The 14,098-nt window shown below is 45.6% G+C and overlaps 1 protein-coding gene across 8 annotated transcripts in view; it reads right to left on the reverse strand.

Moving 5' to 3' along the window:
- The window catches only part of LOC126531595 (bromodomain adjacent to zinc finger domain protein 2B-like), a 134,605-nt gene that overhangs the window by 33,247 nt on the left and 87,260 nt on the right, over positions 1-14,098 (reverse strand). For all 8 annotated transcript variants that reach the window (XM_050179186.3, XM_050179180.3, XM_055071281.2 and 5 more), the window contains 5 exons: positions 10,192-10,251; positions 6,264-7,392; positions 3,879-4,037; positions 2,363-2,541; positions 966-1,420 (listed from right to left, as the gene is read on the reverse strand). In XM_050179186.3, coding sequence (XP_050035143.1) covers positions 966-1,420; positions 2,363-2,541; positions 3,879-4,037; positions 6,264-7,392; positions 10,192-10,251 — 1,982 coding nt within the window. The remainder of the gene's footprint in view (positions 1-965; positions 1,421-2,362; positions 2,542-3,878; positions 4,038-6,263; positions 7,393-10,191; positions 10,252-14,098) is intronic.

Raw genomic sequence — 14,098 nt, forward strand, 5'->3', positions numbered from 1 at the left:
GCGCGGAAAGCAGTACCGTCGGACGACGTGATCAACGACCTCCGCTCTGCTGGGGTTTCCTTACCCACGGAAATAACTTTTGAACAGTTCGTTGATGCTGACAACGAGCTTGCCTTCTGCGCAGAACTGACTGACGAGGAAATAGTCCGTCAGGTTGTGGGGGATTCAGAAGACTCCGATGTTGAAAATGAGGAGCCAATGCCTGTGCCGCCTACAAGCGCCGAGTTGACGCGAGCACTGTTGACTCTTTCATCGGCGTACAGTGCTGACCCTTGCTCAGATCGAGGCGAATATGGTGGCATGCAACCGGAACGCCGTCCAAACAACAATCAACAAGTTCTTCAAGCCACTGCAGCAATAACACCGGCTGCCCGACGATGCACATGTACATAATAAACCGGCAGTCGGCTGCATACAGAGTTTTTGAATGCCTCTTTTTATAGCGTGAGGCTTATAGCGCGTGAAAAAGACAAGGACGAAAGTGAGACGTGACACACACAGGCGGAGTCAAGATACGTTGAAGAACCTAAACATTCCTGCAGCTTTATAGCCACTTCACTTATGCTGTGGCAGGGTTTTGGAAGCCTGTTACTTCGCCCTTTACCTCTAGATCCGAGAAAAAAAGAAAGAAAGGTGCGTTTTTTTGCATGCATTCATTTTTTCGGACTGCCTGAATTTTTGGACGTTTTTACGTTCCCTAGAGGGTCCGAAAAATCGGTCGTTGACTGTATAACAATGCAAACTGCCGTTTTTACGGTTACAGTATCGAGGTTTAACTGTATGATGATACTTGCAAAAGAAATCAAGCATTAGCTAATTGAAGTACATGTAGGATATGCAATTTGCAGGTGATATGCACGTTGCCTTCTAGACCCTTGCATGCAGTGAATAACAGCATTCAGCAAAACAGCATCCTTTGCTGTCTGCAAGCATATCTCTCAAGTAATGAATTTAAGCGTTCTCACCTTGTCCCCAGTGGTGGACGAAGATACCGCCTCTCAATGCCTGACTCCAGGCCCAGCAGCCGTTCTTTGGCCACTTCAACAGCATTCACATAGTTCTCCTCAGGAGCCGGGCTGGCCTGCTTTGAGCTGTCCTCGGCTGCTGAGGACTTCGCGGCAGCATCGTCCATCGATGCATCTTTATGATCTGGTGATGACGGTAACGCGTCTGCATCATCAACAGTGACATCAGCATCCGCTCGATCACCGCTTGCCTCCCCAGTGGCATCGGCAGCTTCTTTGCCCTCAGTTTTGTCCTTGGAGTCATTAGGTGACGGTGCGCCAGACACCTGAGACGCACTGGAGTCTTCCTCATCATCGTCATCAGAGGACGCGAGCAGTTTCTTGTTGAGCAGCACACAGGATGGGCGGTACTGTATTGATGGGTCATCCGATACTTTAGGTGGGGGGCGCCAGTGCTGTAACAAAATGTAACCGTGTACAAAATCTCGTGGGTGGCACCTCAATAAACAACTGCAGTAACCAAGATCAGAAGCTTTAACTCTGGTGACTCTGTTTGATTGCACCGCAACACATATAGTATTTTGTGTGACCAAAAAAATTTCACGAAATGAAGTCAAATGATGACACAATAACTGGGAAAGATTTGGTCTGCAGCTGTTAATGCTACATGCAGACAGGTAGAGATTGCTAGAAAGTATGAAGCCTACAATAGTCCTAAATAAATCATTAATTTTACTTTTGCAAGATTTGTACAGAGGTCATACTGAACAGAAAGAAAAAAATAATAATAAAAGAAAGAAAGGAATAATTGTGCAATTAAACTTCACACCAAATGCATTAATAAGAAAAAGGATAACCTAATGCAAGGGTAACAACATATATATATATATATATATATATATATATATATATATATAAGCACTTTGGAGCAGATAGTATTTTGACTCCAACATAACATTCCCCTTTACACTCATGTGTGCTCCTGCCATGCAAGGTGTCTCCTAATTTGGATGCTCCAAAGTGCTTATATATACATATATATATAAAGAAAGGAGGAGGAGGTTATTTCGGCCTAGCCAGAGCACTTTAGCATCCGAATTAGGAGACCTTGCATGGCAGGCACACACATGACTGTAAAGGGGAATGTTATGTTGGAGTCAAGATACGTTGAAGAACCTAAACATTCCTGCAGCTTTATTTGACCGTTACTTTTATGCATTGAAGCTGGCTACCATGCTTATGTTGATACCATACCATATTGATTGTGCCTTGGAAGCATTTCAAAGGAAAGCGGTGGGAATTCAAGAAAGCCATGCAAGCAACATGTCTGGGACCCCTGCTATTTTCCAACAAGCAAGATATCCAATTACTAAGATCAGCAGAGATCAGTGACTCACCTTGACTTCCATGCAGGCACCGAAGAGCCGCTGCTCTAATGCCTCCACCTGGGCCAGCATGGCCAAATCCACCCGCAGGGCAACATCAGGGGACCACTGGTCCTCGTAGTCTGGAGGTGGGGCCCCACCATGCTTCTCGGACACTTCCCGATCAAGGTCAGTTATCTCCAGGCCAACATCTGCAACAGAAAGTGAGGTCTCTCAGCCCACACACTTGATTTCACTGGCAGCAAGGCTAGTGCACAAATAGCTATACAGTAGGACTCCACACAATCAGTGACACACTTTCGTGTGTAAGACAGATTCTACAAGCAACTGCTATCATCAAAATGAAAGTAGTGAAAATTAAATGGCACCAAATGAAAGAAATGCGCACAAACAATGCCATGATCCCAGGTGGCTCAACGTCTGTGCTGTAGTCCCATGATGTGTCTATCAATAAGCCATTCAAGGACAATGTGCGACGGCTGTACACGGAGTGGATGGCTGAGCGAAATGACGACCTTACTGCAACAGGCAAAATAAGGAAGCTGTCCATCAATGTGCTCTGCGGATGAATCCTGAAGGCGTGGAGCGGAATTCCCAGCGATATGATCAACTGCAGCTTCAAAAGACTGGAATTTCAAACAGCTTGGACAGCACAGAACATGACGCACTGTGGGCTGATGACGACAAAGAAGCAGCAGCAAATGATGACGAAGAAGCAGCAGCAAGCGATGCCAGTGAGGAGAATGACAACAGTTCTAGTTGCAAGTAGGAACACCAACAAATGGCCGGCTAGTGACATAAGGGAAAAATTGGTTACATATATGTTGCGTACTCAATGTTGGCCTGAACAAGCCTTTTAAGGACCTGCTCTGCCATGAACACGAGTGGCTGGCGGCAAAAGACTGTGAACTTACACCAACTGGACGTGTCAAAAGAGCCTCCCTGATGGCTGTGCGTGGTTAGGTGTTTTCGACATGGGCACCTGTTCCACAAGATGTTATGGTGCAGTCGTTTGCGAAATGCGAGATTTCGCTGGACGACGACGTGCTGTAGGACTGTAGCAGCAATTACAATGGCAGCACTAGTGAGGCTGACGCCACAAGTGAAGACGAGTAGTCCAGTGACCATGCCAGATACTAATAAGTTTTTGTTATGGAATGTGCCCACAAATATGCCTTTTTTTGTTCCTGACACTTGATTGGAGGGTCGACTTACATTCGAGTCGACCCACAATCGTGTAGATACGGTAAGTGAGCAGCAGGCATTTCACCATCACTATCAGCCTATTTTTATTTCCCCAGCAGGCCGAAGGCCTCTCCTAGCAATCTCCAACTGACCCTGTACTGCACTAGCTGATTCCAAGTTGTGCCTGCAAATTTCCTAATTGCATCACCCCACCTAATCTTCTGCTGTCAACGACTGTGCTTTCCTTTCCTTGGCACTTTTCTTTTGCAGGTATTCATTTGCTTGTAATTTTAAGGCAACGTGTGGAAATAAACACAACACTAGTCGACTGAAGTGCACATACCCTGCTGGCTGTTTGGTATGCAGGTTACAGTTCCATAGTTGAAGTTCTTTTCCAGTTGCTTCAGGAGAGCCTTCTCTCGGATTCCATTGCTGTGCAAAGATCCCATCAAGGTTCGCAGCTGGGCAGAATCAGTGATGCGCCACCAGCCCCGCAGGTACTCTGCATAGCAGGACACCACGCTTACAATCACTCCTTGGTTCATCGTTACAGTAACAAGACCCATCCCGTATATAAATAGACATAATGCAAGGTAAACTCTGTGGTCATCCAAATTAACTTATCCTTTACACACAATGAAACTAAACAAAATATATGCTTAGTATGTAGCAGTTGCACAAACACTTTACTCAATATGTTACATTGTGTGGCTTTTTCTTGAATAGCAATAAAGAGGGATGAATACTGCTCCATTTATTACCTAACTATATAGGCACCTGTAGCCTCACAATGCTGCGTGTGTAACACCACCCCAGAGAAAAAAGAACACAAAGTGCAGTAGAGCCTCGTTCATACATTTCTTTCTTTTTGTTTGGGGGGGGGGACAAAAATTACATACTAATCGCGAAAACGTACGATCCAGAAACACTAAAAATTTTCACAGACTCAACTCTAGTTGGCATCTACATAAAGTGAAGTGTTCTGTGAATCTTTACAGCATGAGATGCTGATGCATGCTGATCTTGTGAGGCCTGAGTGGCCAGAGATGTGCGATGTCATCTTTGTGGCTTCGGCAAGCTAACATTCAGCAGCTTTGGGGCAGAGCACTTCGGAGGGAAGTTTTGACGTGCCCACTCAGTGAGAATTGTTGCCGCACGAGCAGATGACACGAGCATTACATTCAGTTTGTAATGCCTGCGCAACACGAAACATGTACTGTTGTTTTAAGACACAAATGCGAAATTGGGCTGGTAGGCAACGCTGGAATACGATTCCATGATGCCACAAAAAGCTCACTTTGTGCCACCTGCAGCAGATAACAGCGGCAGATTTTTTATTGCTTATTAAAAGCACGCAGTACACTTCCTATGCCGCATGCATTGTAAAACAGGTTAAGATGCTTATCGCAATTGGTAGGCGGCAGGAGTGTGCAAATATAAAAATTTTTGCATATGAATAAAATATGAATTTTCAGCTTCAAATATCGAATAATGATATGCACATGCATTTATTAGGAAGTTGGGTTAATCTGTTATGTAGGAACATTGCAACTGCATTGTCAACGTTAAAAAACTAGACTAGTAAGCAGTTATACCATAACATTGTGTGTCTGGCTCACGTTAACTTGAAAAATTTTGTCATTCCCACTAGCTGTCCTCACCAGCCTGTGCCTTATTATACCGCAACAAATGCCCAGAAACTCGAAGGCATTTGTGCCTGTGCCAGTTGTCCCTCATCGCACTTGATGTCAAGCTATAAGCTCAGAACTGGAGGTGGCGCTGATGAAAAATAAATAAATAAATAAATAAAAATATAAATAAATAAATTTAGAAAGAGGAAAGACAGAGAAAAAGAAAAAGAAAAGGGGTGGGTCGGGCAAGTGCACCCTTGCTGTGCGCAAACCCGTGGCCCTTGCTACTGAGAGGCTGGCATTGCTGCATCCCACAATGTTTAGATGTTCAGCGGCTAAAAGTGTGCGTTACAGGTGAAATTTCGCTAGCAGCATGAAATTGTCACAAAACTAAGCACAAGATCTCTCCAACGTTCTTACATTAGATGGAAACAAATGCTAAAAACTGTGCTTACTCCCACACAGCCATAAATATATTCAATTTGATTGGAATATTCGTATCCAACCGAATATTCGAACATTCACAAATGCTATATGTTTTTCTAATAGAATACAAGCATTAAAAATAAATATCCGCACACTCCTAGTGATAGCTGTGAATGGCAACGTTCGACGACTCACGAAGATGCATGTCTGCGTAATGCTTTTGTTAGCTATTATGTTTTCTTCTTGTGGTCCCATCGAAAACATTAGAAGGGTTCTACTGCAATTTGAATGACTGCAGTATGCGACTATTTGAGCCTAACAACTGCTAAAGGCTGTGGGTACTCATGTTTTGCCTTTCTTTGTTTCCAAAGTACATAACTGTCAGTAGAAAAAGTACACCTGTGACATAGAAAATGGCTTAACTGCAGGCCCTTATAGAGCATGCCCAGGACAGGATCTTGAGAAAATAAAGAGCAAATAAGAGAGCAAAATTTATGACATTTAGTGCATACAGGACCGATGACAAAATTCAAAACAACAAGCAGAAGCACTACACATCCAGCTAGTAAAAAATCTCTACACAAACAACGCTGTCCCATTGACTACAAGCTGCAAGTAAACGTGAGACATCTTTAGCCACACAGAAGTAAGGAAGAGAGTGATGCACCCACCTGGAGGCACAGGCTGTGGCTTGTCATATTGGTTGGTGGTGTCCTCTGTTTCTATCACACTCACAATTCGGCTGCTGCCCATTGTGGAGCCAGCAGTGGACGCTGCCTCTTCCTCAATGTCGTCGTCATCCATGTCTTTTGAGCCAGGAAGTCTCACCAGGGACCCTTCATCACAGGGCACCCGTGGCAGCAAGCTAAACCATGGCTTGGGTTTCTTTTGGGCTAGGTTCTTCAGCATCTGCTCTGCCGAAAGAGGAGTGGTGAAGCCACCCAGGAGTTGAGAAGCACCATCTTTCCCCATAGATGCCGCCACAGTGCTTGCTGCTGCCATCTGTGGCGATGAGCTCGGCGACGAAGAAGGTGGGGCAGCAGGGGCTGGGAACGTGCCACTGTTGAACAGCATGTTGCCCGCAATAATGGATGCAAAGAAGGGTGAATGCATCATCCAGCTCTGTTCCAGGGTTGGCTCCGGCAATGGACTCTTTTCCTTGGTCACTGGAACCACTGGAACAGAGGTTGCCGATGTTGTCACAGCAGAGAGGTTGGCCGCCGATGTTGGCACAGCCGCAGCAGAGGAGGCTTCTTTGGTAGCGGTGGATGAATTCTTCTCGTTGGAGTTTGGGGGCGACTCGTCTTCCTTCTGCTTCTTCTCGAGCTCCTCATTATTGTTGGAGGATTCCGTCTTCTCGGCCATTTCAACTTCATTCTTGACCTCACTAGTCATCGAAGTGTCCACCTCGGTAACGTCGTCATCTGGTTGCTGCTGCTGCTTTGGCTCAGAAGGCTCCTGCTTCACAGGTGCAAGGGGGGGCTTGCTGCTGTCATCTGCTGCCTTCTCTTCCCCTTCCTCTTGCTTCTCCTCCTTTATGACAGTGTTATTCCCTCTAACAGAGACGACCTCCTTGGTAATTGAAGAGTCCTCACTGCTGCTATCTTCCTCGTCGGCCATGTAGTCGGTGGCCACGAAGTCACCCATGCCATCCTGCTCACAGGACTCCATGGCTTCCACAAAGATGCCCCCGGCGACAGGAAGCAGCCAGTAGCGGCGTCGAAAGCGATCTTGGCCCAGCATTACAGCCCGTATGCTGTTGCTTGCCTTGGCCACCTTGCTCTGGAACTGTGCCTGTTGCTGAAGGAATGCACATATACACACAGTGTCAGTTTTATGTAAAAGGTTGAACGGTTAATTTTTTATTTCTGTTGCATACAAGGTCTGTTCCACAAGTCTGCAAAGTAGGAGACTGAACAAAGGCTCTATGCCAAACTTCTAGTAAAAGTTGGCAGAAGTGATGCAGAAGTTGACCAAATGTTGCAACAGGTCTACAGAGACAATGTCAAAGGGCTGCTTTCACGCCTGGCGCAGTGCTTTTGAGAATTCCGAGATAATTTTCTCCCTACTTGGCAGATTTAGCTTGCTGCGACTACTGTTTTGTTGCCTAAATGCTAACTGGTGTAAAAGGAAAGACATTTCAGAAAAGTATTGATTGTGTACTGCCTCAAATGGGGAATATACTGAAGGTGACAATGTCTGAAAATGTGAAATAAATTTTATAAACATACCGCACTAACTTTTTGCTTTAGGCATACTTAAACCATAGTACTATAAGGAGATCAAGCTAAAGAAAGAGGCTGGAGCAACTTTTAATGCCCTAATTCCCATTTATTGCCAACATGAGGCTTCGGAAGCAGGAAGGGCAGGGAAGATGACCGCCCCTCGCCCTCTTTCTATCTTCATTTTCTTTCAGAAAGAGGTTCTTAGTGGGCTCAAATGAGTTTTCTCAAACGGTTACGTTTTTGCCTTATACTATTAGTAGGAGTTTGAAAATAATCGATATCGAATTACATGGCGAATGTTCGAATAATTTGATTTTTCTATATATACGTTGCAGAGACCTGCACACTGCCATTTGTTACATGTGTCACGAAACCCCTCGTGCTTGATGCCGCCCCAGCAAGTGTTTCACTTTGTTTTCGCCGCAAAAGGAGCGTCAAGTGCCACAGACAGGCTGCACCGGCTTATGCGCCGGTAGCGGACTTTGTCACTGCGAGTGCTTCCCGACGTCAGCGCGATGCGAGGATCACCCACACAGTGCCCGAACGCTGAAACTCGCAGAATGGCAACGCATAGGCCGCATAAACTTGCCGTGACCCTCCAGATTTCAGGATCTTTGACAGGTGGCAAATCATGCTGAACTTGACAATGAAACAATGTGAACTATGTGTGATGTGCAGTCGTCAGTCGAGCAGATTGACTTTACAATAACCCACCTGCCCTAAAGTTGCGATTGCCCTTCTGCATGTTGGAGAAAAACTGAAAAGCAAAACTTTCTATGCAATAAATAAAAGATTCCTGCAACACACAACTCCACTATTAAACTAAGAACCTCATTGGTAATCAGTTCAACAGAACATCACTATACTTGCAGACAACTGTCTGTGGCTATGAAGGGGAAGCTACGGAGGCAGAGCGCGCACAAGTGAGAGCACTTCTGAAGAGAGTCCTGCATTTTAATCCACGTTGGTTTAGGCTGGGAAAGAGAAAACATAAACACCTTATTAGTAACAGCTAAATAAGACAGAGGGCACCACCTAGTGTAAAGGTTTACTTATTTTGCAGCTTTAACATTTCACATCTGGGGAAATGAGAAATGATTGCACGTGGAAGCTGCGCCGATTAAGCGTCTGTTCCGAGCAACCAAAAGCACTGTCAAACGATGCAGGACTACTTGGCGGGGAAACACATGTGCAGTAGCCACTCGCCCGTAGCTTTCCTTTCATAGCTACAGAAAGTTCTCTGCGAGTTTAATTCATTAGTTTCAGAGAAAAAAAAAAAAAAAAAAGCGTGTCAGTCTGTTCAAGAGAAATTATATTGCTAAAAGATAATTTCCAGATCTTCATATACTACAGAATTGAACTGTAATCAGTGCTGGTGTACTAATTTAGTCTTCCCTTGAATAAGGGTATAGACCGTAGTATTAATTTCTATGTACCTAAGTTACTGATAGCTTGCTGCATTGTTCTTATGCAATACTACGAGCCTTCCAAGCATCTGCAGTACCATATTTTCTTGCCCAAAGTTTATAAGCATTACCCTTTTGAAAAATCCCGATATTAACGTGATAGTGTTAGGGAGCCCGAGTCGTAGAAAATCGTGTCGGCGTCAGTGTCCCGCGTGTGGCGTCATTTCAGTAAAAACATTTTCAGACCACGCATACCTAGGTATGCGTGGTTCCATGTGATGCAAGGAATTGATTGAAATAATTGAATTTCCCAAGCTAAATTACGTGGAAAAATTGTAAACTATGACTTACACACAACCTACAGACATGATAGCTCTTGGATTCTAATTTGAATATATAGGAAAACTTAATTCTGTTATGCAAAAACTCAAACAAACCCCTTTTCTAGTGTTTCTACAATGCATAGACTGGAGACAGCATCCACCATTTGCACACACTGGCGCGTAAATATCTCCATTCACGGAGCGGTGTGCCCGCTTCCTTGAAAAAGTTCCAGATGGCGCTCGCCTCCGCTGCATCGCGGCCCATGCAAGAGGCCGCATTTCTACCAGAAAGCTTCCCTTCATGCATAGCGTACACCGCAAGCATTTTCCGGTAAACATTGCGGTTACATATGCTGCAATTGCCGGGAAGCGTGCGAAGCAGTCAAGGATCTTTGAATGCCATCGCATTCCACTCATAAAAACAAAGCTTAAGCGTCCTCCAAATTTTTAATTTCATTATTAGACTTTCGTTTTTCTTGATTCGAATGGATATTCTATTAGAAATGTACTATCTGGCATTCACACAGCCCTGCTAATTTGATTCTTAAGCATTCAAGCAGCTCTAATGCCACTGTTTAACAAATCTTGAGTCTACATCAATGCTACTTCACATCCCTACACAAAACTAGACAGAAAAAGTCCAACCTTTGAAAGGTTTGCTATCCTCTTCTCCAACTCTTCGTTAGTGAGACTTGATTCACTGTCCTGTAAATATATAACCACAATATTCAGATGAGGTCCCAAAGCATACTAAAAGGAAAGATGGTTTACTCAAGCACACAGCTGTTGTTTCGAAATGTACTGAATGTTGAAATACTGTGACTCGTCCTCTGGGTTGGCTTCACTGCACAAGGCTCCCAAACCATATTCAAGGTGAAGCAGCATGTGAGGAGTGTGTGCCACTGCCAAGAAGACTGAGCAGAACTGTATGCTTTTGGCAACTGTTTCTATCCAGGTGCAAGGCAAGCCAAACTTTTATCTGTCAACCCTTTGCCTATGGTAGATGTATTTGACACAAAAAGATGCCATGGAGACATCAAAACGAGTGCACAAAGTTCAACAGTCGACAATGTAGAGACTGTGCAGCCACACAGCCGTGTAGCTGTGTGTGGTTGTGACTAACAAAAACAAAAAATAGTTTCTCGGATCTCCTTTTCTTCTCGCTTGTTGCATAGCGAGGGCCTTGAAGGCAGCATACGAGGGTTTACTGGCAAGTTGCCTACTTTTAAGCACACATATTCTGTGATGCCTGCAACTAAAGAATGTTCCACTTCCATTCTACATCTGCCGCCTTGGCCATGAGCGGCATTGGCTAACACCCCCAAGGCTAACGAGCACATACGCAAATACGCAAGAAAGTGGGCGGGATAGCCACTGTGGTAGCTTAATTGGTAAAGCACTGCACACGTAATGCGAGAGATATGGGTTCGGCTCCCAGCTGTGGCCAGTTATCTTATTCACCCACTTTCATTTCCATTTGCCATATTATTTCTATGCTTCAACTAAGCAAAACAACTACCGTATAGACCTGTGTAAGGGCCGCACCTGTGTAAGGGCTGCACCCCCGACAACTTGGCAGCCCAAAATTGGGAGGGAGAGAGAGAGAGAGAGAGAGAGATTCCAACACAGAAGCAATCGAGTTTGGTGCCCCAATGCAGTGCATCGGCGAACATTTGTGTGCTGTGTACTTCCGCATGCCCCTACTAGATCACGAGCTGCACGTTGATGTCTGATGCAATGGTACCGTAAAAACCAGAATATAGGTTGAAATTTTTTTCAAGAACCATTGCGAAAAGTCGACCCTCGTCTTATATACCGGACATTGGCAGAAAAACTATGAAAGTCTTGCAACAATGGGCAGACGAAGTAAACAGCCGCCTTCGCCATCGTCATCAGCAGCAGCGCGGCGTGACGACAATGTGGCACCAGCATTTTGCATTTCCAATGTCACAAAGTTATATTGGTTAAAGGCTGCTTTTTCACATTTTGTTTCAAAATCAGCGGAAGCCGACGTCAATTCACCGTTGCCTTCAAGAAAAAGGCGACTGAGTATGCAGAAGCCCACGGCAACCTGGCGGCACAACACGAATTTGGAGTATCCGAAAAGAGAATTTGGTAGTGGCGGAGGCAAAAGCAACGTACAGTGAAATCTCGTTGATACGATTCGGCTAAATACGTTTTTCGGCATAATGCGTTTTTTTTTCGTTCCCGGCCGATGCCCTATAGAGGTAAATGCATTTTTGTACGGCTAATACGATCGTATTTCCACGTCGGTTTGGATAATACGATCCCGGAAACGTCTTCTGTATGATGATAACATCAGAGCCAGTCCTTTGAAGCGGGTGGGCAGAGCTACTGAAATTAACATCGAGCGAAACGACAGGCACGGCGGACTAAAGACGCGGCGACGCGCGCTTTGTATGCTCGAGGCTTGGCCTGGCTCGGCTCGGCTAGAGTCCGGCCATGCTTCTGCACAGCGCCTGCAGCAGTGTGGCGGCCTCTGGGAGCGATTTTCGCAAGCTCGCACACCAAACGCACCGAAGGTTTTTAGCGCCATCTATCCTAAGACATAGTACTCACGGTAAAATCACGTGACCAAGAAGCAGTGATTGGCGCATGCATTGACGATGCTGTAGGCTTTGTTGGCTTTGTGCTTGCCATTTCTCGTTGCCATTTTGGTGTTTCGAGCGTTCAGCTTGCACTTCGCCCTTATCGTTTCTTCTGTTTTGGTGCCGCGTTTCACCCGTGCGCTTCACCATGTCTAGAAAGCGTAAAGCGTTATCGCTGAAAGAAAAACTCGACGTCCTAGCAAAAGTCGACGAAAATCCGCAGAAGAAACGTGTCGACCTGGCACGCGAACTTTGTTTGCCTGTCTCCACGCTGAACACGATCGTCGGCAAGCGAGAAGAAATTCAGAAGAACATTCAAGTCTGGATGACCGGAGCCCTTTTCAGAGAGTTCCTCACATTTCTGGATGCCCGGATGCGTGCCGCGAACCGTAGAATTCTTCTGGTTCTCGACAATTGTGCCGCGCACCCTGTCGATACTTCGTGGCTGCAAAACGTAAAAGTAATTTTCCTGCCGCCCAACTGCACCAGCCACTTGCAGCCCCTAGATGCAGGAATCATTAGAAACATGAAATTTCACTTTAGGAGCTTGTTGATCAGACGCTTTTTGGCCAAGATTGACCGGAAAGATGCCAGCTTGAAGGTGGATCTTCTTGATGCCATCCATTTTCTGGCGATGTCATGGGATCGCGTCAAACCTGACACCATCGCCAACTGCTTCAAGAAGTGTGGCTTTTTTTGTGCACCTGGCGATACTGAGGAAAATGGGGATGACGGCGCAGAGATTGACATCCCGGACTGGGGTGACCTCAATGTCGACGCGTCTCCGGAAGAGTTTGTATCGGCGGACGACCAACTGGCGACATGTGAATTGCGCACCGTCCAAGACATCATTGCAGATGTTACCGCTGAAGAGGAGAGCTACGACGATGACAACCAAGACGCCGGAGATTGCAGCAGCGATCGTCGGCCATTAAATACTGACGGTGCTCTCGAAGCTTTGGACGGGCTTCGTGGCTATGTCGCGTCTGCGGAGCTCAGCGAGGAAACTGCTACTCGTTTTTACGAGTTCCAGAAAAGCTTGCTGCAGGACCTCGAAAAGCAAAAAGTGCAGCGCAAAGTGACGGATTATTTTAAAGTGCTTTAATAAAAGCAAGTTCTGTGCCAAGTATGTATTATTCGCGATCTTTTGGAGTCCGTTTTGGATAATACGATTTTTGGATAATAAGTTTTTATTTTCGGTGCCCGTGAGAATCGTATCAACGAGATTCCACTGTATTACAACTTGCAGCAACCAAAAGAAAATGTCATTTCGTGGGCGGATTCCAGCGCAGACCGCAGAACTGGAAGACAAGGTTGCGGAGTTCGTCCGGGAGCTGCGTGTAAGATCGCTACCTGTGACTGCCAAAGCACCCGTTTGAAAGCAGTAGAGATCGCGCGCGCCTATGGACTGGGCAGCAAGAAGCACTCATCATCCGACTCTAGTTCGGATGACTCTGGTCAAAGGCGTTGTTCTGATTCGGAGTAGCGCTTGTGCACTTAGAGCCTTTCTGTGTACTGTACACACGGCCAATTTTTAACAGTATTGCGCTACCATCGACCCGCGTGTTTGTCAGCACCTTATCAACACGGCACGGAGCGGCAAAACAGCGAAACAGCGAAAGTAAGCGCATGTGTACACATGTGCGTATCTCGTTTGTTTCGCTGCTCAGCGCCGTTAATAAGGTGCTGACAAGCACGCGGGTCGATAGTCGCGCGACACTGTTAAAAACAACTTGGCCACGTGCACATGCGAGCAGCGTTTACATAAATACTGTCATTATTGTGCAACCGGCTCAGTCGCATTTGTTTCAAAGTAAGGGTGTCTTTCAGTATATTTGCTATTGAAATATATTTTTTTCATTTTTAGAATTCGTTAGTTGGGGGATCGACCTATACTCCGGTCTTACCTATAGTCCGGTTTTTACGGTACATCCGAGGAACCA

The sequence above is a fragment of the Dermacentor andersoni genome, chromosome 5 (assembly GCF_023375885.2).
Source record: "Dermacentor andersoni chromosome 5, qqDerAnde1_hic_scaffold, whole genome shotgun sequence".
In the NCBI taxonomy this organism is placed as follows: Eukaryota; Metazoa; Arthropoda; class Arachnida; order Ixodida; family Ixodidae; genus Dermacentor; species Dermacentor andersoni.